This window comes from Orcinus orca, chromosome 9, assembly GCF_937001465.1.
Source record: "Orcinus orca chromosome 9, mOrcOrc1.1, whole genome shotgun sequence".
NCBI lineage: Eukaryota > Metazoa > Chordata > Mammalia > Artiodactyla > Delphinidae > Orcinus > Orcinus orca.
The window spans coordinates 82,553,210-82,576,982 of NC_064567.1; the positions used below are offsets into that span (position 1 = coordinate 82,553,210).

Sequence of the window (23,773 nt, forward strand, 5' to 3'; positions counted from 1 at the left end):
TAGTAATTATAACTTTAAATCATGTAATAAAGATTGCTTATTAGTGAGAAACATTCTATTTGAACTGTTCATTTCAGATTATCTTTAGTGTACAGATTTTGACAACTTTCTACATTATTGTATGCTATTCTGTAAGGAAGAAGAGTAGGTTTGAAGATGCGTCAGAAGTAATCATTTAATCTGAAAGCATAAAGAATTTTCTCTTTAGCTGCCATAGCGTTGTATGGTTTTTACCCTTTGATCAGGTGACAGCTAGAAAGCATCTCCTTAGTCAAAGCAGAGTCTTAGAAAATGAGGGAATGGGCTATTGGGTATTTCAGCAGAGCATTGCTTTTACATCCTATGTCCAAACCAGAGCTGTGCTCTACGTTTCAAAAACTTTGAGCAAATAAACTGACAAGTATCAAACACTACAAGATGGGAAGTGGAATTAGTTCAGAGAGCAAGGAGTCAGGCAAAAGATCAAAAGAACTGGAGAAAAAGCTTCAGGAAGATGCTGAGCGAGATGCAAGAACTGTAAAGTTGCTGTTATTAGGTAATAGCTTTTTTTTTCTTTTGCCTTTAAAACGCTGATTTTTTTTCAATTGTGATTTATTTACTTTTCTCAAACTTTAATTTCAAGGGTATTACCATACGGGAGATTTATTATCAAAATGTGTTTGGAACGTGACTCTGTGTGCTCTATAAATATTTACTTGTTTGTTTAGCATTTTATTACATGTCTTTTGTTAAGCACAGAGACAAATATTTACTAGATGTTTCAATTTCTCTATGTCAATAATCTTTTATTATTTTTTTAAAAATCTCATGCACATTTATTATTTTATTGTACCCTAGTCATTTCGTGAATACCAACTTTTTATATGGAAAACAACCCTTTAATTACAAGTTATAAAGATTTATGTCATTTTGTTTGAAAATATGTTGAGTTGTTTGATATCTACACTAATATGTTATTTAATTACTTGTACTGTTAAAACCAATTAGTCTCAAGTTATTTGGAGAGTAATGATAAAGTACTTTAAATTATACTAATAATATTATTTAGGCTTCTGAATACTGCCTGTAATATTGTCTGTATGATTGAAAAATACTCCATTTAAATCCTTTTGGGATATTTAAATATTCATTCAGGTCAGGAGTTACATCTCTTCTCTCTTTTATTCCCTCAAAATTCAGCACAATATTTTACCACAACTATAAACTTAATAAATGTTTAATGAATTGAAAGAACGAAAATAATCTAGATGCCACACATTTTTCTAAAAATTTTTAACATGTTATAGTCACTAGAAGATAAATATATTTTTGAAATAACATAAAGACCTATGAAAAGAACACAAAACAGCTTTAATCATAGCTGTATGTTTCTCCTACTCTTAGTTATACACAAAAGGACTTCATTTTATTTCAGAATTGTGAATCTTTCACACAACAAAATGCTCTCATTTGTGTGTATGTGTGTGTGTCTGTGTGTCCCTTTACTGTGTCTAATTTGCTCCCAGTAGCAAGAGTATCTCAGAAACGAACTATAGCATTCCCAGCACTTGCTCCTCCAAGGAAAGGAAACGTTTTCTCCCTTTATGCCCAAGTCCTGAAGCCTCACACTTGCCCACAGCACTTGCAAGTAACCACCAAGAAAGGTTGATAATTTGGAAAGATGTAGGGGTCAGCCCTTACGAAACCAGAAAACAGACCTCCCCTAACACTCCAGAGTATTCTCCGAGGCTTTGATCAAGAGTCAAAGTAATAAGGGGGCATAGAGAAAACAAAAGATGAGAGGGAAAACCAAGCATTCCTGCAAATGCATTCTGTGTCCTTCTTGTACTAAGAACAATGGCACAGGAATAATGATACACTACATTAAGAATCCCTATGTTTGAAGAAAATTTCAAAAGAATAGACATTTTCAATATACCAATTATTTTTAGATTAAAGTGGTGGGCTAGATAAAGAGGAAAGGGTAACATTTTATAAGAAATATAAGAGTAGCCCCCGGCTCACCGCAACTAGAGAGAGCCCGCGCGCAGCAATGAAGACCCAACACAGCCAAAAATAAATAAAAAATAAAAAAGATATCAAAGAATCTTAATGGTATTATTACACCTTTAACTTTCCTAAAACAATGACAATTGCACAAATTCGTTCCCAATGTTACCATACAATAAGCTTGGATTCATCTGGTTCCAACAATATGTCCCTGAACTTTTCTGTCACATCTTATTTACAGAAAATGAATCAAATTCTCTTTAGCTGTTCACATTTCGATGTCCAAACACTTGACTAAATTTTCCCTTCTGGACTCTATATGAGTTCTATATCTAATGATTAAGTTGTCCAAGTTCAAAACCATAAAGCTTTGTAACAACTCTGCTTCAATTCTCATGTTTTGAATTGAAAGCAAATTCTCTAACCTATAATCTTTATATTCAATTTGGCGTCATTAAGATATCATAAAAGCATTCAGTGGAACTAAACAAAACCTTCCTACCCTCAAATCCCCTCACTAATGAAATCTGTCTAACTTCTCCCATCATTGAGACAATGATTCTCACTCATCAGTCTGGTCTGAACAACTGTTTTTAAGTTTATCAGTGAGCGGACGTCATGTGGGACTAACCAGGTAAGCGTTGGTAGTAATCAGTCCCTGAGTCTAGCTCTATTTTTATAAAAATTAAAAATCTGAAAAACAGTTTCAACAGAATTCATTCTTTATGTTGATCCTCTTGTTAACCAACAGATTTCTAGGTGCTTTAACACAACTTTCCAAATTTAACATGTGCTGTAAAGTAGATGTACCATTTGGTATTACTGAATACAAGGTTTCACTTAATCTGAAGAGCTATCTACATCAAAGTGCACTTTACAACTAAAGGATCACTTTGCAGACAGATTCCCTTTTATTGTACCTTTCAGACATTCAGTAAAATTATAGAAGAGATGCAAAATCTGTTCCTAGAAGCAGGCTTCTAGGAAACACTGGAGATGACATACATTCCTGGCTCATTTGATAACTGCTATCAAGACAATAATGTCACATACTTAAAAAAAAAAAAAATTAGCCTGTAAAGGTGCCCCAGGAAGAGTGCATTTTAATAAGAAAAACAAATGTTAATGAATAAGCTGTTCTCTTTTGTAAGCTTCCTATGTTACTTTTTTTAAAATCTTAATTTACAAATGTTTGATTAAACTTGCATTCTATTCAAAAGAAATACATGGCATTTCATTGTGAAATCAATGTGGATCATGTTTCTGTTTTTCCTGTCCCCTTTCCTTATATTTATTATTTCAAATTTCAGTTCAGGGCTTCCCTGGTGGCGCAGTGGTTGAGAGTCCGCCTGCCAATGCAGGGGACACGGGTTCGTGCCCCGGTCTGGGAAGATCCCACATGCTGCGGAGCGGCTGGGCCCGTGAGCCATGGCTGCTGAGCCTGTGCTCCGCAACGGGAGAGGCCACAACAGTGAGAGGCCCGCGTACCGCAAAAAAAAAAAAAAGAAAAGAAAAAATTTCAGTTCAAATTTATTTATTTACATTACTTTTTTTTTTTACTTTTACAAATTTCTATCACATGAGCTAGTTAGATTCAAAGCTGTGAAGTATAGAGAAAAAATTAGTTTCGTTCTTTCTTCATATCTGAAACCTTGCCTCATTCACTCTACAATTTTTAGTTATGATATTGTAATGAGCTTTTAGCCAGTGATCCCCAACATTGTCATGGACTGTTCATCACTGCTGTTCTATTCCTTTAGTTCTAAAACCATTTATTTTTTATTTTTTATGTGCTATCTTGTAAGCATCACACTATCATTTTTTTAATGGTGCCAGCTGAGTTTTATCATTTAAAAATATTATTCTAGTCATCTGGCTCTTAGAAACATGAACCTGGACAGAGTCTAAAATTTCTCAATCTACTTTAAATATGTTTATATTTACTTACTAATCAACATCAAATTTTCCAAATTGGCCCACTTATTCAACAAGTGGATGTTTTAGAAGATGTTCCGTTGTTTTAGTATGACAGTAGGAGAATTATAATAATTCTGACACTATGTAAAAGCCTGTTAGAAAATAACTGATAAAATAAAACTTGCAAAGCAGAATTTGCTAAATAGGTTTATCCACCTGGCAGAGTGGAGAGAATACAATTTACAATTCTGATAGAGTAGAATATGTTTTTAAGCCATTTGAGGTAAAATTGATTTGTTAATATTTTCATCAAGTGTTATGCTTTTTTCACTTCTCTGAATGACCTCAGCTAGACACATAACTTAGAGAAATGATGGGTGTCAAAGCATTTGCTGAATTGTAAAAATCTAGACAAACGTGGTTTACTCTTACTGTATAACAGATTCCTAGATCTGAAATAAATTGAATGTCAGTAAATGTATACAGGTTTTCTTCCTCTTATGTACATCAGGAAGAAAGAGGACATAAGATTCATATCAAAGTTGTTATTTATATTGTATTTGTTTAAATAGGTCTTTATTTTTAAGAAGTATTTCTATATATGAGTGGGAGTGGATGCAGAAAACTGGAGGTGTTCCTGAGTCACTGGCTAGAGTATAAATTCAACAAGTGTAAGAAGCTCTGTTTTGAATTTCTATTACACCAGTAGAGTCAATGCCTGTCTGTGGATGTGATCATATACACAGACCCCCTGGAATAATTACGTTACACTTAAAACTTGCAAAGAAGAATTAGCAGAATTAGAAAGAAAAAAAAATTCTTTCTCATCACTAGTGATAAGAACCTTGTGAACAACATGTAGAACTTATTTCTGAATAAGGTTTCCATTTTTTTAAATTAAAGTCATTCTTTCCTTTCTGTAATATCAATACATTTTTGTTTTAAAATATTTTACAATATTTTATTTTGTTTCTAAAGATATCAATCTTGTAGGTGCACAAATATTTTTAATACAAATGTTTAAAATTGCTTTAGAGTAAATGGAGAGAAAACAGGAAGAAAAGGTCTACTTGGAGAATTTCAAATCGTCTCAAAGCAATGAACTATTTGCACCATAACAATTTGAAAGTTCCAGAGGAAAAGCCAAATAGTTGCAGTTGTATTTATTTATAAAGAAGGCAGCTGGCAGCATCAAATAGCTTTTTACAACGTCTCTTTTTTCTAATAGGAAAAAAGCACCTAGACGAATGTTTTGCATATATTTGGTTGTTTGTTTTAGATTAATTTATCTCAAATAATCAGGACACATTAACCATAGGCTCATAAGTCTCTCACATAAAAGATGCAAACCATTCATTAAGGCACTTCATATTTAGCCAAATGATGGTATTTGTTAATGAGATTAAACATCCTGTCTTGCTGAGAATAGCTCTCATTAACTATAATTTAACAGAACCTCTCTAGTTATATCACAGAACATTTTCATATTCGTTTTATTCAAACCTGAATTATTGACTCAAGAGCAATACTGTACCTATAAAAACATTCATATAAGCAACATGAGCAGTTAACGAAAATCGTTTACCCCTCCATTGTGTTAGAAAGGAAAGAGGGTAGTGAAACATTTGATGGTGTAAAGGCTCCATGATATATTTTACATAAAATAAAATATACTTACAGTTAAGATTTAGATTCAAATTCAGAATCCATCTCCTTATTTAAGTTTCCTCCAAATACATCAATGTAGAATTTGCACCTAAGGAAGCAGAATTCAAGGAGAAACTGAGCGTGAAATTAATCAAGATATGAAAATCTCCATTCTCTCTACTAGATTCTGATGCTAATAAGGTAGAACTCGAAGGTTTAATTCCTGCCTCAATATTTTATATTCAAATAGAACAAATTTGCTATTTAGAATTGCTCCTCTTTTAAGGTATCTGGAAATTTCACTCTCTGACCAGCATGGGATTCTTGACTATCTCATACTTGTTCACAGTTACTGAATTTGTTCTTTAATTTCATATATTTTCCTTCAAAGTCAGCCATTATACCTGTGCGCCTCCTAAAACTCTGAAATATTCTGTCCCCTTAATCTTCTACCTTAACTGGCATTCACAACCCCAAACCTGGATAATTCCTCAATGTTCTCCATTTATTATTGTTTTAATACACTGTTCCCAACCGATTTCCTCCAAAGTGATGTTATTTAACATCTTTTCAGCCCTCAGTGCTCATCCTGGTTCCAGTGTAAACTCCTAATTTCCTTCATTCCCAGATGTTTTAGAATAAAACGATTTATCATTGTCAGCTTCCTGGCTGACAACCTCCTGTTTTTAGCTTTAGCTGGGCTAATAATTGTTTTACTTATTCCTACTTTTCTACTAAAATATTCCAAAAGGCAGCTCTTTCTACATTTCCAACATCATTTTCTTCTAGAACTTCCTCTCTTCCCACCTCACCCTAGATGACCACCCGTGTGTAAGAATTTACATCACTCATCTCTCCAAACTCATCATCTCCAAACTCATTAACTTTCATTTATTCTCTTCTGCTTCAACTAATTTTAAGGAATTGGTGGTATTCCATTTTTAATTTAAAGCTAACTTCAGCCTTTATGCTAAAAATTCTATCCCCTTCTGTATTAAGAATTTTGCTTTATGAATTATTTTATCTCTTTGCCATTTTCAAAATTCTTCTCTGCTAGCTCCTTCCCCTTGGCATATAATATTTCTCTCCATTTGCCTAAAAAGCTTTTACTCTTTTCTTTGACTCCCTTTGAATTCACCTTATAGAGTTATCTTTTAAAATGTTATTATATTGAAATGCTTATAGAAATAGTCTATGGTCACTGCTTCTACTTCTATACTCTCTACATTCCCTTCAGTTAATTGCAAAGCAACTTGTATATCCTTTTCTCTACTAAAAAATGATCTCTCACAGATTCCTGATAACCTGCAAATTCACAAAACTGAGACCTCAATACCTGAATCTCTCTTCTTTTTTAACTCCTGTAACACTGAAATACCTTCTCATTTTTTATATCCCTTTACTCCCCACTTCACCGAAGCTTGCTTCCTTTCTCTCCATTTGTGAGTGGTTTCACTCACCAAAATTTGTCCTTGGGCCTTTGTGTTTTTCAATCTGTACTCTCTCAGGGACCTCATATCAGGACTTAACTATCACTTCTACAAGAAGGACTACAATTTGTCCAATTTCTTGATCCATATTTGCAAATTTCCATTATTTATCAATAACCTGATTGTATACTTTGGGAGACCTCAAAATTATTTTCCAAGTTTATCTTGTTTCCAATCATCTTCAAACTTTTATGTTTTAAATGAGATCCCTCATTATATTCTTTCCCATTAGATCAACATGATATTTCAATCTTCTTTAGCTCCTTTCTTTGTAATCATTCTCTATCCATTGTCCAAAGCCTGTTACAAAGTTTAGTTTTAGCTCTTCTCTGATAGAATGGGTCTCACATTTCTCTTTTCTCCACTACTTCTGTTATTGTTTTCAATCTATGAGGAACCCCTATGAAATAGTATTTTCATTATATAGAGAAGAAAATGAGAACTAATTAAGGTAATTCAATTTATAAGATGACAAATGAGTTTACAGGAGAACAGAACCTTTCCTTTCTTTTTATAAACATCTTTATTGGAGTATAATTGCTTTACAATGGTGTGTTAGTTTCCGCTTTATAACAAAGTAAATCAGCTATACATATACATTTATCCCCATTTCTCCTCCCTCTTGCATCTCCCTCCCACCCGCCCTATCCCACCCCTCTAGGTGAACACAAAGCACTGAGCTGATCTCCCTGTGCAATGCGGCTGCTTTCCATTAGCTACCTATTTTACATTTGGTAGTATATATATGTCCATGCCACTCTCTCACTTCGTCCCAGCTTACCCTTCCCCCTACCCGTGTCCTCAAGTCCATTCTCTACGTCTGTGTCTTTATTCCTGTCCTTCCCATAGGTTCTTAAGAACCTTTTTGTTTTTTTAGATTCCATATACATATGCATTAGCATACAGTATTTGTTTTTCTCTTTCTGACTTACTTCACTCTGTATGACAGTCCCTAGGTCCATTCACTTCACTGCAAATAACTCAATTTTGTTTCTTTTTATGGCTGAGTAATATCCCATTGTATATATGTGCCACATCTTCTTTATCCATTCATCCGATGATTGACACTTAGGTTGTTTCCATCTCCAGGCTATTGTAAATAGAGCTGCAATGAACATTTTGGTACATGACTCTTTTTGAATTATGGATTTCTCAGGGTATATGCCCAGTAGTGGGATTGCTGGGTCATATGGTAGTCCTATTTTTAGTTTTTAAAGGAAACTCCATACTGTTCTCCAGAGTGGCTGTATCAATTTACATTCCCAGCAACAGTGCAAGAGGGTTCCCTTTTCTCCACACTCTTTCCACCCTTTTCTTTTTATCTTTGTCAGTTTTAAATTACTCTCTGCATTCTAAGTTCTATGAAAACAGAGAGCATGTATGCTTTTGCTCTTCTTGAATTCCAACAGCTTAGCACGGGAAAGCATGCATGCATAATGCATGGAAGAATGACAGAGTCAGAACCTAAAATATCTCTGTATGTTGGTCATGGTGACTAAACCACAGACATACATTTGGTATTTGAAAATAGAGCTGAAAAAGAGCCATCTCATAAGGAGTTTGGGTTTTTTTTGAGTTGTCTTTTTTTTTAATTCATATATATGTTCACATATAACCAGAGCTAAGGATAATATTAGATCATTGAACATGGAAATCTACACTTTCCTTTCTTCTTTTTTCTTTGCGGTACACGGGTCTCTCACTGTTGTGGCCTCTCCCATTGCAGAGCACAGGCTTCAGACACACAGGCTCAGCAGCCATGGCTCACGGGCCCAGCCACTCCGCGGCATATGGGATCTTCCCAGACCGGGGCACGAACTCATGTCCCCTGCATCGGCAGGCTGACTCTCAACCACTGCACCACCACGGAAGTCCTCTTTTTTTTTAATATTTATTTTTCATTAATTTATTTTTTCTTATTAGTCATCCATTTTATACACATCAGTGTATACATGTCAATACCAAACTCCCAGTTCATCACACCACCACCTCTAACCCCGCCTCTTTCCTCCCTTGGTGTCCATACGTTTGTTTTCTACATCTGTGTCTCAATTCCTGCTCTGCAAACCAGTTCATATGTACCATTTTCTAGGTTCCACATATATGCATTAATATACGATATTTGCTTTTTGACTTACTCCACTCTGTATGACAGTCTCTAGGTGCATCCACGTCTCCACAAATGACTCAAGTTAGTTACTTTTTATGGCTGAGTAATATTCCATTGTATATATATACCACATCTTCTTTATTCATTCGTCGATGGGCATTTAGGTTGCTTCCATGATCTGCTACTGTAAATAGTGCTGCAATGAACATTGGGGTGCATGCGTATTTTTGAATTATGGTTTTCTCTGGGTATATGCCCAGTAGTGGGACTGCTGGATCATATGGTAATTCTATTTTTAGTTTTTTAAGGAACCTCCATACTGTTCTCCATAGTGGCTGTATCAGTTTACATTCCCAAGAACAGGGCAAGAGGGTTCCCTTTTCTCCACACCCTCTTCAGCATTTGTTGTTTGTAGATTTTCTGATGAAGCCCATTCTAACTGGTGTGAGGTGATACCTCATTGTAGTTTTGATTTGCATTTCTCTAATAATTAGTGATGTTGAGCAGCTTTTCATGGGCTTCTTGGCCATTTGTATGTCTTCTTTGGAGAAATATCTATTTAGGTCCTCTGCCCATTTTTGGATTGGGTTGTTTTTTTAATATTGAGCTGCCTGAGCTGTTTATATATTTTGGAGATTAATCCTTTGTTCGATGATTGATTTGCAAATATTTTCCCCCATTCTGAAGGTTGCCTTTTTCATCTTGTTTATGGTTTCCTTTGCTGTGCAAAAGCTTTTAAGTTTCATTAGCTCCCATTTGTTTATTTTTATTTTTATTTCCATTACTCTAGGAGGTGGATCAAAAAATACCTTGCTATCAAAGAGTGTTCTTCCTATGTTTTCCTCTAAGAGTTTTACAGTTCCTGGTCTTATATTTAGGTCTCTAATCCATTTTGAATTTACTTCTGTGTATGGTGTTAAGGGGTGTTTTAATTTAATTCTTTTACATATAGCTGTCCAGTTTTCCCAGCAACACTTATTGAAGAAGCTATCTTTCTCCACTGTATATCCTTGCCTCCTTTGTCATAGGTTAGTTGACCATAGGTGTGTGGGTTTATCTCTGGGATTTCTATCCTGTTCCATTGCTCTATATTTCTGTTTTTGTGCCAGTACCATATTATCTTGATTACTGTTGCTTTATAGTATAGTCTGTAGTCAGGGAGTCTGATTCCAACAGCTCCATTTTTTCCCTGCAAGACTGCTTTGGCTATTCAGGGTCTTTTGTGTCTTCATACAAATTTTAAGATTTTTTTGTCCTAGTTCTGTAAAAAATGCCATTGGTAATTTGATAGGGATTGCATTGAATCTGTAGATTGCTTTGGGTAGTATAGTCATTTTCACAATATTGATTCTTGCAATCCAAGAACATGGTATATCTCTCCATCTGTTGGTATCTTCTTTGATTTCTTCATCAGTATCTTATAGTTTTCTGCATACAGGCCTTTTGTCTCCCTGATAGGTTTATTCCTAGGCATTTTATTCTTTTTGTTGCAGTGGTAAATGGGAGCGTTTCCTTAATTTCTCTTTCAGATTTTTCATCATTAGTGTATAGGAATGCAAGAGATTTCTGTGCATTAATTTTGTATCCTGCAACTTTACCATATTCATTGATTAGCTCTTGTAGTTTTCTGGTGGCCACTTTAGGATTCTGTATGTATAGTATCATGTCATCTGCAAACAGTGACAGTTTTACTTCTTCTTTTCCAATTTGGCTTCCTTTTATTTCTTTTTCTTCTCTGATTGCCACAGCTAGGACTTCCAAAACTGCTGAATAATAGTGGTGAGAGTTGCCATTCTTGTCTTGTTCCTCATCTTAGAGCAAATGCTTTCAGTTTTCACCATGGAGAATGATGTTTGCTGTGGGTTTGTCACATCTGGCCTTTATTATTTTGAGGTAGGTTTCCTCTATGCCCACTTTCTAGAGACTTTTTATCATAAATGGGTGTTGAATTTTGTCAAAAGCTTTTTCTGCATCTGTTGAGATGATCATATGGTTTTTATTCTTCAATTTGTTAATATGGTGTATCACATTGATTGATTTGCATATATTGAAGAATCCTTGCATCCCTGGGATAAATCCCACTTGATCATGGTGGATGATCATTTTAATGTGTTGTTGCATTCTGTTTGCTAGTATCTTGTTGAGGATTTTTTGCATCTATATTCGTCAGTGATATTGGTCTGTAATTTTCTTATTTTGTAGTATCTTTCTCTGGTTTTGGTATCAGGGTAATGATGGCCTCATAGAATGAGGTTGGGAGTGTTCGTTCGCCTGCAATTTACTGGAAGAGTTTGAGAAGGATGGGTGTTAGCTCTTCTCTAAATGTTTGATAGTATTCACCTGTGAAGCCATCAGGTCCTGGACTTTTGTTTGTTGAAAGATTTTTAATCACAGTTTCAATTTCATTACTTGTGATTGTTCTGTTCATATTTTCTATTTCTTCCTGGTTCAGTCTTAGAAGGTTATATCTTTCTAAGAATTTGTCCATTTCTTCCAGGTTATCCATTTTATTGGCATAGAGATGCTTTTAGTAGTCTCTTAGGATACTTTGTATTTCTGTGGCGTCTGTTATAACTTCTCCTTTTTCATTTCTAATTTTATTGATTTGAGTCCTCTCCCTCTTTTTCTTGACGAGTCTGGCTAATGCTTTATCAATTTTGTTTATCTTCTCAAAGAACTAGCTTTTAGCTTTATTGATCTTTGCTATTGTTATCTTTGTTTCTATTTCATTTATTTCTGCTCTGATCTTTATGATTTCTTGCCTTCTGCTAACTTTGGGTTTTGTTTGTTCTTCTTTCTCTAGTTCCTTTATGTGTAATGTTACATTGTTTATTTGAAATTTTTCTTGCTCCTGAGGTAGGCTTGTATAGCTATAAACTTCCCTCTTAGAACTGCTTTTGCTGCATCCCATAGGTTTTGGATCGTCGTGTTTTCATTGTCATTTGTCTCTAGCTATTTTTTGGTTTCCTCTTTGATTTCTTCAGTGATCTCTTGGTTATTTAGTAATGTATTGTTTAGCCACCATGTGTTTGTGTTTTTTACGTTTTTTCCCCTGTAATTCATTTCTAATCTCATAGTGTTGTGGTCAGATAAGATGCTTGATATGATTTCAATTTTCTTAAATTTACTAAGGCTTGATTTGTGACCCAAAATGTGATCTTCATGGAGAATGTTCTGTGTACACTGGAGAAGAAAGTGTAATCTGCTGTTTTTGATGGAATGTCCTATAAATATCAGTTAAATCTATCTGATCTACTGTACCTTTTAAAGCTTGTGTTTCCTTGTTTGGATGATCTGTCTATTGGTGTTAGTGAGGTGCTAAAGTCTCCCACTATCATTGTGTTACTGTTGATTTCCTCTTTTATAGCTGTTATCAGTTGCCTTATGTATTGAGGTGCTCCTATGTTGGGTGCATATATATCTATAATTGTTATATCTTCTTCTTGGATTGATCCCTTGATCATTATGTAGTGTCCTTCCTTGTCTCTTGTAACATTTTTTATTTTAAAGTCTATTTTATCTGAGTATTGCTACTCCAGCTTTCTTTTGAATTCCATTTGCATGGAATATCTTTTTCTATCCCCTCACTTTCAGTCTGTATGTGTCCCTAGGTCTGAAGTGGGTCTCTTGTGGACAGCATATATATGGGTCTTGTTTTTGTATACATTTAGCAAGCCTCTGTCTTTTCATTGGAGCATTTAATCCATTCACATTTAAGGTAATTATTGATATGTATGTTCCTATTACCATTTTCTTAATTGTTTTCAGTTTGTTTTTGTAGGTCCTTTTCTTCTCTTGTGTTTCCCACTTAGAGAAGTTCCTTTAGTTTTTGTTGTAGAGCTGGTTTGGTGGTAGTGCTGAACTCTCTTAGCTTTTGCTTGTCTGTAAAGCTTCTGATTTCTCCATCAAATCTGAATTAGATCCTTGCTGGGTAGAGTAATCTTGGCTGTAGGTTCTTCCCTTTCATCATTTTAAGTTTATCATGCCACTCCTGGTTTGTAGAGTTACTGCTGAGAAATCTGCTGTTAACCTAATGGGAGTTCCCTTGAGTGTTATTTGTCGTTTTTCCCTTGCTGCTTTCAATAATTTTTCTTTGTCTTCAATTTTTGCCAATTTGATTACTATGTGTCTTGGCATGTTTCTCCTCGGGTTTATCCTGTAGGGGACTCGCTGTGCTTCCTGGACTTGGGTGGCTATTTCCTTTCCCATGTTAGGGAAGTTTTTCGACTACAGTCTCTTCAAATATTTTCTCAGGTCCTTTCTCTCTCTCTTCTCATTCTGGGGCCCCTATATTGCGAATGTTGTTGCATTTAATGTTGTCCCAGAGGTCTCTTAGGCTGTTTTCATTTCTTTTCATTCTTTTTTCTTTATTCTGTTCCACAGCAGTGAATTCCACCATTGTTTCTTCCAGGTCACTTATCTGTTCTTCTGCTTCAGTTATACCACTATTGATTCCTTCTAGTGTATTTTTCATTTCAGTTATTGTATTGTTCATCTATTTTTGTTCTTTAATTCTTCTAGATCTTTTTTAAACATTTCTTGCATCTTCTCAATCTTTGCCTCCATTCTTTTTCCAAGGTCCTGGATCATCTTCACTATCATTATTCTGAATTCTTTTTCTGGAACGTTGCCTATCTCCACTTCATTTAGTTGTTTTTCTAGGGTTTTATCTTGTTCCTTCATCTGGTATATAGCCCTCTGCCTTTTCATCTTGTCTATCTTTCTGTGAATGTGGTTTTTGTTACACAGGCTGCAGGACTGTAGTTCTTCTTGTTTCTGCTGTCTGTCCTCTGGTGGATGACAGGAGTTTGTTTTTTAAGTCAATCAAGATTTTGATAGGTTTTAATAATGTAAATGAGAATAATAATACTTGGATTTTTTGTCAAAGACTATCCTGGCTCTATTATAAAACAAAGATTTCATGAGGGTGGTTAAGGTAGGTGGACCATTTAGGAAATTGTCACTTCCTTGCAAACACTTGATGAGATTGTAAATTAAGGCAGAAATTATAAGTTTGAAAGTGAGATTTGAAGGACATTAAAAGACAAAAATCAATAGAACTTGGTGACTTGACTGCCTGTGATTGTTAAATAAGAGGAATGATTAAGAGCAGAATTGGGAATAGTGATTATTTTATTCATCGGTATGTGAAAGAGAGGACAAAGTTTAGGTTAGGGAAGAAATGAAAGGAGTACTAATTTGAGACATTCAAATTTGTGATGTTTCTAGAACAATCAAGTTGAGATATCTATTAAATAGATGAATATATGGGTCTGGAAAGCAGGAGGGATAAACTCAAGTGAGAGCTGTCAATTTGATATATTCAATCCTCTGTTCTCCCTTTCCCAGATATACAGTGTGTAAAGGCCAACCTTTACACACTGTATAATTAACCAAGGCCTTTTTTTTGAAGCATTAATTTATACAAAATGTGTGTGCATAAGCACTCCCACAATTAAGGAACACTTAGATAAATTCTATCTATCAATCCATCTTTCTATCTATCTATCATCTATGTTTCTATTTAAAGCAGGCCTGTGTGGGAAAAAAATCACAGAATTCTATATTTCAGGGTTTTCTCCCCCTTTTTTAGTCTAAAAAGTATATTAAAAAGATAAGAAAGATCACATATCTGTTAAAATACTTCAAAATCTAAGAAGGCTTATGTAAATAATGTTTTAAATATAATATTATCAGATATTTTTAGAGCAAGTATAAAATTGAAAGTATTTAAATAAAATTTCATTAGAAAGAAAAGATTACATAGCCACAACATTCTTTCTCACAAATGAAATATGCTTGTTTGGGTGATGACATATTTTACAGTTTCATAATGCTTATCATTACTGTATCACAGAAACAGGTACTTGGACATACTAATAGTAATAGAAATATATCTGACACCATATGACTACTGATGTGATTCACTGAAAAAAGACAATATTGCTTATATCATATTTATGCTAAAATATTTACACTAGATCTAACCATCAAATGTAGAATATTGAACATTTTATAATAAATTGTCCTAGGCTTTAGAAAAATGCCAATGTCATGAAAACAAAATAACAACAACAATATAACAAGGGAAATATTCTAAATTAAGAGTTTAGATATTACAGCATAATATCCAAAGGAAATGTGTAAGCCTTGATTGGATCTTGGGCCCAAGACATATGAAATGCGTGGAATATTTGGAACAGATAAATTTGAATATGGAGTATATATTAGATAACATTTTGGATTTATACATCTCAATCGTGAAAATAGTATTCTGGTTTTCTGGGAAAATGGCCTATTCTTATGAGACACATTCTGAAGTATTATGGGTGAAGTGTCTGACTGCTTTCAAGAGGTTCAGCAAATCAAAGCATAAATATGTGTATATATATAGCTATATACACACATACACATGTGTAAATTTTTATATATATATGAAACAAGACAAATGACAAAGTGTTTGGTAAGGTGAAGGGTATAAAAGGTATAAAATATGTTTCTAATATTTTCTCAAACTTCCATAGGTTTATAAGATTATTAAAATTAAAATTTGGGAAAAATAAGTGCATTTTTTTGGCAAAAGAAATATACAAATGTATCTGTAAATTCATGTACATTTCCTTACAAATGAATTCTATGAGATATCTCATGAGCATATCACTTTAAAATCACATAAACTTTTTTAGGAAATTCTTCTCAACGCATTATTTGATAACCTTGACAACAAAATTTGGCCAATCTCCTTGACAGAGATCCAAAAACCAAACCAAAATATTAGCAAACTGATTCCAACAATGTATAAGATGTACTAAAAAAAAAAAAAAAAAAGAGCCAGAGGTGGGAAGGATGTTATCTCAAGAATGCCTTGTTGAAATACTATTAGAAGATTAATATATTCATATTACCAAAGTAGAAAGATGACGATTATGACAGGAGATACACGCGCACACACACACACACACACACGCACACACACACTAAATAAACTTCTTTTTATCCATTCCAGATAAAAACTTTTATCACACTAGGAATAGAAGGCAATTCCTTAAACAGGATAAATAGTATGTACAAAAACCTGCAGTAACTGTCATATTTAATGGGGAACATTTAGCATCATTAACTACAGATAGTGAACAAGGACTTATGATGATGAATGGGTCTGACAGTTTCCTGCCCTTGACCTTCTCCTCTTCAATGCTCTTATCAGGGATTTGGGTAAAGATAGATAAGGCAACATTTCACACTTGAGTAAGATTCAGGATTTGGAAGGATATAGTGACAGGAAAGTCAATATTCCAAGTGATCTCAACTAGCAGAAATGCTTGGCCCAAATGAGCAAAATGGAATTTAACAGATATCTTCAACTGAGGCTCAAAATCAACTATACTCATGCAGTATACACATGTAGTATACATGTGGGAGAATCTGTTTACTAAGATGTGATGTGAAAAACGTAGCAACAAATTAACTGCTACAAGCTCAATATAGGTTAAAAAAAAAAAGTAATAAAGCTACAAAAAACCCCCAACAAACAAAAAAGAAAAGAAGAAGAAAAGAGGCAAACTAATCATGGTCTCTATTAAGAAAAGTGTTCTATTTAGAAATAAGTACCAGGATTGAGGCAGTCCTATGTTGCACCCCTATCTTTCTACATCAGAATATCAGTGCTCTCAATAAAATCACCTGATACTATGGCACCATTTTCAGTAGGACAGTGTTTCAAAAGGACATAGGCTCTTGCATGGAGTGTGGTTCAGAGGGTAAGGAATCTAAAACTCATGTTCCACCAGAAAGGGTTAAAGGAGTGGAACATATTATACTTGAAAAGTCTCTTGGAAAAAAGGTGCGGCATGCTTCAAATAATAGAGAATGTTGAGAGCTCACTGTAAGTTAGAGTATGCACCAGGTACTTTATATGATAATCTACCCAAACCCTAAGAGGTAGATATTAATAAGCCAATTTTATGAAAGAGGATACTCTCAGAAATTAATTTTGATCAAGACATGCAAAGTCAGCAATGAGTACACGCTCACTTTTATTTAATTCCAAAGCATGAGTTTGCTTATTACATTCTTCTACTCTCTGTCTAGCCTATTTGAAGGGTTGTAATGTGGAAGAGACAGGTAAGTTTGTTGTTGCTCAATGAGAAAGAGGAATAGTGAATGTAATAAAATCAAGTTGCTTCAAAAAGGGTTACGCTAAAAATCTTTTATGCCAACAGTCCACCAACAGATGACAAGCAGACACTGCAAACCCATATGTCTATGAAAGTTCACTTCTTCCATATTAATTTAAAGTAAGTGATTTTAAAATAACTTATGTCTTGATATCATTTTGATATTGACATTACCAGTGCATACCTAAAAAGAAAGCAACAGGGCTTTCCTGGTGGAGCAGTGGTTAAGAATCCACCTGCCAATGCAGGGGACAAGGGTTCGAGCCCTGGTCCAGGAAGATCCCACATGCTGTGGAGCAACTAAGCCCATGCACCACAACTACTGAGCCTGCATTCTAGAGCCCATGAGCCACAACTACTGAGCTCGTGTGTCACAATTACTGAAGCCCACATGCCTAGAGCCCATGGTCCGCAACAAGAGAAGCCACTGTAATGAGAAGCCCGCGCACCGCAACGAAGACTAGTCCCCGCTTGCCGCAACAAGAGAAAGCCCACGTGCAGCAGTGAAGACCCAACACAGCCAAAAATAAATAAATAAAATAATTTTTTTAAAAAAAGAAAGCAACATTATAGCATTAATATGCGAGTCAGGAGACTTAATCTCTTTGTTTTAAAGTAGGTCTAGGGATCACCGGGGAAGCTGGCGGAAGAGTAAGACACGGAGATCACCTTTCTCCCCACAGATACACCAGAAATACATCTACATGTGGAACAACTCCTACAGAACACCTACTGAACGCTGGCAGAAGACCTCAGACCTCCCAAAAGGTAAGAAAGTCCCCACATACCTGGGTAGGGCAAAAGAAAAAAGAATAAACAGAGACAAAAGAATAGGGACGGAACCTGCACCTCTAGGAGGGAGCTGTGAAGGAGGAAAAGTTTCCACACACTAGGAAGCCCCTTCGCGGGCGGAGACTGAGGGTGGCGGAGGGGGAAGCTTCGGAGCCGCGGCAGAGAGCACAGCAACAGGGGTGCGGAAGGCAAAGCAGAGAGATTCCCGCACAGAGGATCGGTGCCGACCGGCACTCACCAGGACGAGAGGCTTGTCTACTCACCCGCCGGGACGGGCGGGGGCTGGGAGCTGAGGCTCCGGCTTCGGTCGGAGCGCCGGGAGAGGACTGGGGTTGGCGGCGTGAACACAGCCTGAAGGGGTTAGTGCACCGCGGCTAGCCGGGAGGGAGTCTGGGGGAAAGTCTGGACCTGCGAAGAGGCAAGAGACTTTTTCTTACCTCTTTGTTTCCTGGTGCGCGAGGAGAAGGGATTAAGAGCGCTGCTTAAAGGAGCTCCAGAGACGGGCGCGAGCCGCGGCTAAAAGCGCGGGCCCCAGAGACGGGCATGAGACGCTAAGGTTGCGGCTGCCGCCACCAAGAAGCCTGTGTGCGAGCACAGGTCACTCTCCACACCCCGCTTCCGGGGAGCCTGTGCAGCCCACCACCGCCAGGGTCCCGGGATCCACGGACAACTTCCCCGGGAGAACGCTCGGCGCGCCTCAGCCTGGTGCAACGTCACGCTGGCCTCCGCCGCCGCAGACCTGCCCCGCACGCACTCTGTGCCCCTCCCTCCCCACGGCCTGAGTGAGCCAGAGGCCCCGAAGCAGCTGCTCCTTTAACCCCGTCCTGTCTGAGCGAACAGACACCCTCCAGCGACCTACACGCAGAGGCAGGGCCAAATCCAAAGCTGAGCCCCTGGAGCTGTGCAAAGAAGAGAAAGGGAAATCTCTCCCAGCAGCCTCAGGAACAGCGGATTAAATCTCCGCAATCAACTTGATGTACCCTGCATCTGTGGAATACATGAATAGACAACAAATCATCCCAAATTGAGGAGGTGGACTTTGAGAGCAAGATTTATGATTTTTTCCCCTTTTCCTCTTTTTGTGAGTGTGTATGTGTATGCTTGGGAGATTTTGTCTGTATAGCTTTGCTTCCACCATTTGTCCTAGGGTTGTATCCATCCACTTTTTGGGTTTTTTTCTTTAAAAAATTTTTTTCTTCTTAATTATTTTTTATTTTAATAACTTTATTTTATTTTATCTTACTTTATTTTACCTTCTTTCTTTCTTTCCTTCCTGCGTCCCTCCCTCCTTCCTTCCTTCTTTTCTTTCTTTCTTTCTCTTGCTTTCTTTCCTTTCTACTTTTTCTCTCCTTTATTCTGAGCCGTGTGGATGAAAGGCTCTTGGTGCTGCAGCCAGGAGTCAGTGCTGTGCCTCTGAGGTGGGAGAGCCAACTTTAGGTCACTGCTCCACAAGAGACCTCCCAGCTCCACATAATATCAAACAGCGAAAATCTCCCAGAGATCTCCATCGTAACACCAGCACCCAGCTTCACTCAACGACCAGCAAGCTACAGTGCTGGACACCCTATGCCAAACAACTAGCAAGACAGGAACACAATCCCACCCATTAGCAGAGAGGCTGCCTAAAATCATAAGGCCACAGACACTCCAAAACACACCACCAGACCTGGACCTGCCCACCAGAAAGACAAAATCCACCTTCATCCACCAGAACACAGGCACTAGTCCCCTCGACCAGGAAGCCTACACAACCCACTGAACCAACTTTACCCACTGGGGACAGACACCAAAAACAACGGGAACTACGAACCTGCAGCGTGCAAAAAGGAGACCCCAAACACAGTAAGATAAGCAAAATGAGAAGACAGAAAAGTACACAGCAGATGAAGAAGCAAGGTAAAAAGCCACCAGACCTAACAAAGGAAGAGGAAATAGGCAGTCTACCTGAAAAAGAATTCAGAATAATGCTAGTAAAGATGATCCAAAATCTTGGAAATAGAGAAAATGCAAGAAACATTTAAGAGGGACCTAGAAGAACTAAAGATGAAACAAACAATGATGAACAACACAATAAATGAAATGAAAAATACTCTAGATGGGATCAAAAGCAGAATAACTGAGGCAGAAAAACGGATAAGTGACCTGGAAGATAAAATAGTTGAAATAACTACTGCAGAGCACAATAAAGAAAAAAGAATGAAAAGAACTGAGGACAGTCTCAGAGACCTCTGGGACAACATTAAACACACCAACATTCGAATTATAGGAGTCCCAGAAGAGAAAAAGAAAGGGACTGAGAAAATATTTGAAGAGATTATAGTTGAAAACTTCCCTAATATGGGAAAGGAAATAGTTAATCAAGTCCAGGAAGCACAGAGAGCCCCATACAGGATAAATCCAAGGAGAAATACACCAAGACACATACTAATCAAACTGTCAAAAATTAAATACAAAGAAAACATATTAAAAGCAGCAAGGGAAAAACAACAAATAACACACAAGGGAATCCCCATAAGGTTAACATCTGATCTTTCAGCAGAAACTCTGCAAGCCAGAAGGGACTGGCAGGACATATTTAAAGTGATGAAGCAGAAAAAGCTGCAACCAAGATTACTCTACACAGCAAGGATCTCATTCAGATTTGATGGAGAAATTAAAACCTTTACAGACAAGCAAAAGCTGAGAGAGTTCAGCACCACCAAACCAGCTTTACAACAAATGCTAAAGGAAATTCTCTAGGCAAGAAACACAAGAGAAGGAAAAGACCTACAATAACGAACCCAAAACAATTAAGAAAATGGTAATAGGAACATACATATCGATAATTACCTTAAATGTAAATGGACTAAATGCTTCCGCCAAAAGACACAGCTTGGCTGATTGGATAAAAAAACAAGACCTATATATATGTTGTCTACAAGAGACCCACTTCAGACCTAGAGACACATACAGACTGAAAGTGAGGGGATGGAAAAAGTTATTCCATGCAAATGGAAATCAAAAGAAAGCTGGAGTAGCAATTATCATATCACACAAAAGAGACTTTAAAATAAAGACTATTAGAAGAGACAAAGAAGGACACTACATAATGATCAAGGGATCGATCCCAAAAGAAGATATAACAATTGTAAATATTTATGCACCCAACATAGGAGAACCTCAATACATAAGGCAAATACTAACAGCCATAAAAGGGGAAATTGACAGTAACGCATTCATAGTAGGGGACTTTAACACCCCACTTTCACCAATGGACAGATCATCCAAAATGGAAATAAATAAGGAAACACAAGCTTTAAATGATACATTAAACAAGATGGACTTAATTGATATTTATAGGACATTCCATCCAAAAACAACAGAATAAATATTTTTCTCAAGTGTTCAGGGAATATTCTCCAGGATAGATCATATCTTGGGTCACAAATCAAGCCTTGGTAAATTTAAGAAAATTTAAATTCTATCAACTATCTTTTCTGACCACAATACTATGAGACTAGATATCAATTACAGGAAAAGATCTGTACATAATACAAAAACATGGAGGCTAAACAAGACACTACTTAATAACGAAGTGATCACCGAAGAAATCAAAGAGGAAATCAAAAAATACCTAGAAACAAATGACAATGGAGACACGACAACCCAAAACCTATGGGATGCAGAAAAAGCACTTCTAAGAGGGAAGTTTATAGCAATACAATCCTACCTTAAGAAACAGGAAACATCTCGAATAAACAACCTAACCTTGCACCTAAAGCAATTAGAGAAAGAAGAACAAAAAACCCCCAAAGTTAGAAGGAAAGAAATCATAAAAATCAGATCAGAAATAAATGAAAAAGAAAAGAAGGAAACGATAGCAAAGATCAATAAAACTAAAAGCTGGTTCTTTGAGAAGATAAACAAAATTGATAAACCATTAGCCAGACTCATCAAGAAAAAAAGGGAGAAGACTCAAATCAATAGAATCAGAAATGAAAAAGAAGTAACAACTGACACTGCAGAAATACAAAAGATTATAAGAGATTACTACAAGGAAATCTATGCCAATAAAATGGACAACCTGGAAGAAATGGACAAATTCTTAGAAATGCACAACGTGCCAAGACTGAATCAGGAAGAAAAAGAAAATACGAACAGACCAATCACAAGTACTGAAATTGAAACTGTGATTAAAAACCTTCCAACAAACAAAAGCCCAGGACCAGATGGCTTCACAGGCGAATTCTATCAAACATTTAGAGAAGACCTAACACCTATCCTCAAACTCTTCGAAAATGTAGCAGAGGGAGGAACACTCCGAAACCCATTCTACGAGGCCAGCATCACCCTGATACCAAAAGCAGACAAAGATGTCACAAGAAAGTAAACTACAGGCCAATATCACTGATGAACATAGATGAAAAATCCTCAACAAAATACTAGCAAACAGAATCCAACAGCACATTAAAAGGATCATGCACCATCATCAAGTGGGATTTATTCCAGGAATGCAAGGATTCTTCAATATACTCAAATCAATCAACGTGATACACCATATTAACAAATTAAAGGAGAAAAACCATATGATCATCTCAATAGATGCAGAGAAAGCATCTGACAAAATTCAACACCCATTTATGATAAAAACCCTGCAGAAAGTAGGCATAGAGGGAACTTTCCTCAACATAACAAAGGCCATATATGACAAACCCACAGCCAACATCATCCTCAATGGTGAAAAACTGAAAGCATTTCCACTAAGATCAGGAACAAGATAAGGTTGCCCATTCTCACCACTCTTATTCAACATAGTTTTGGAAGTTTTAGCCACAGCAATCAGAGAAGAAAAGGAAATAAAAGGAATCCAAATCGGAAAAGAAGAAGTAAAGCTGTCACTGTATGCAGATGACATGACACTATACAGAGAGAATCCTAAGGATGCTACCAGAAAACTACTAGAGCTAATCAATGAATTTGGTAAAGTAGCAGGATAAAAAATTAATGCACAGAAATCTCTTGCATTCTTATACACTAATGATGAAAAATCTGAAAGTGAAATCAAGAAAACACTCCCATTTACCATTGCAACAGAAAGAATAAAATATCTAGGAATAAACCTACCTAAGGAGATGAAAGACCTGTATGCAGAAAATTATAAGACACTGATGAAAGAAATTAAAGATGATACAAATGGATGGAGAGATATACCATGTTCTTGGATTGGAAGAATCAACATTGTGACAATGACTCTACTACCCAAAGCAATCTACAGATTCAATGCAATTCCTATCAAACTACCAATGGCATTTTTCACAGAACTAGAACAAAAATGTTCACAATTTGTATGGAAACACAAAAGACCCCGAATAGCCAAAGCAATCTTGAGAATGAAAAACGGAGCTGGAGGAATCAGGCTCCCTGACCTCAGACTATACTACAAAGCTACAGTAATCAACACAGTATAGTACTGGCACAAAAACAGATAGATCAATGAAACAGGATAGAAAGCCCAGAGATAAACCCACACACCTATCGTCACCTTATCTTTGTTAAAGGAGGCAGGAATGTATAGTGCAGAAAGGACAGCCTCTTAAATAAGTGGTGCTAGGAAAACTGGACAGCTACATGTAAAAGTATGAGATTAGATCACTCCCTAACACCATACACAA

At 36.4% G+C, this 23,773-nt stretch overlaps 1 protein-coding gene across 1 annotated transcript in view; it reads left to right on the forward strand.

Moving 5' to 3' along the window:
* Window positions 1–417: 417 nt before the first annotated feature.
* Window positions 418–23,773, forward strand: part of GNAT3 (G protein subunit alpha transducin 3) — a 50,688-nt gene continuing 27,332 nt past the window's right edge. The window contains 2 exon segments of the mRNA XM_012534655.1: window positions 418–535; window positions 16,265–16,368. Of these exon segments, the coding sequence (XP_012390109.1) occupies window positions 418–535; window positions 16,265–16,368 (222 nt within the window).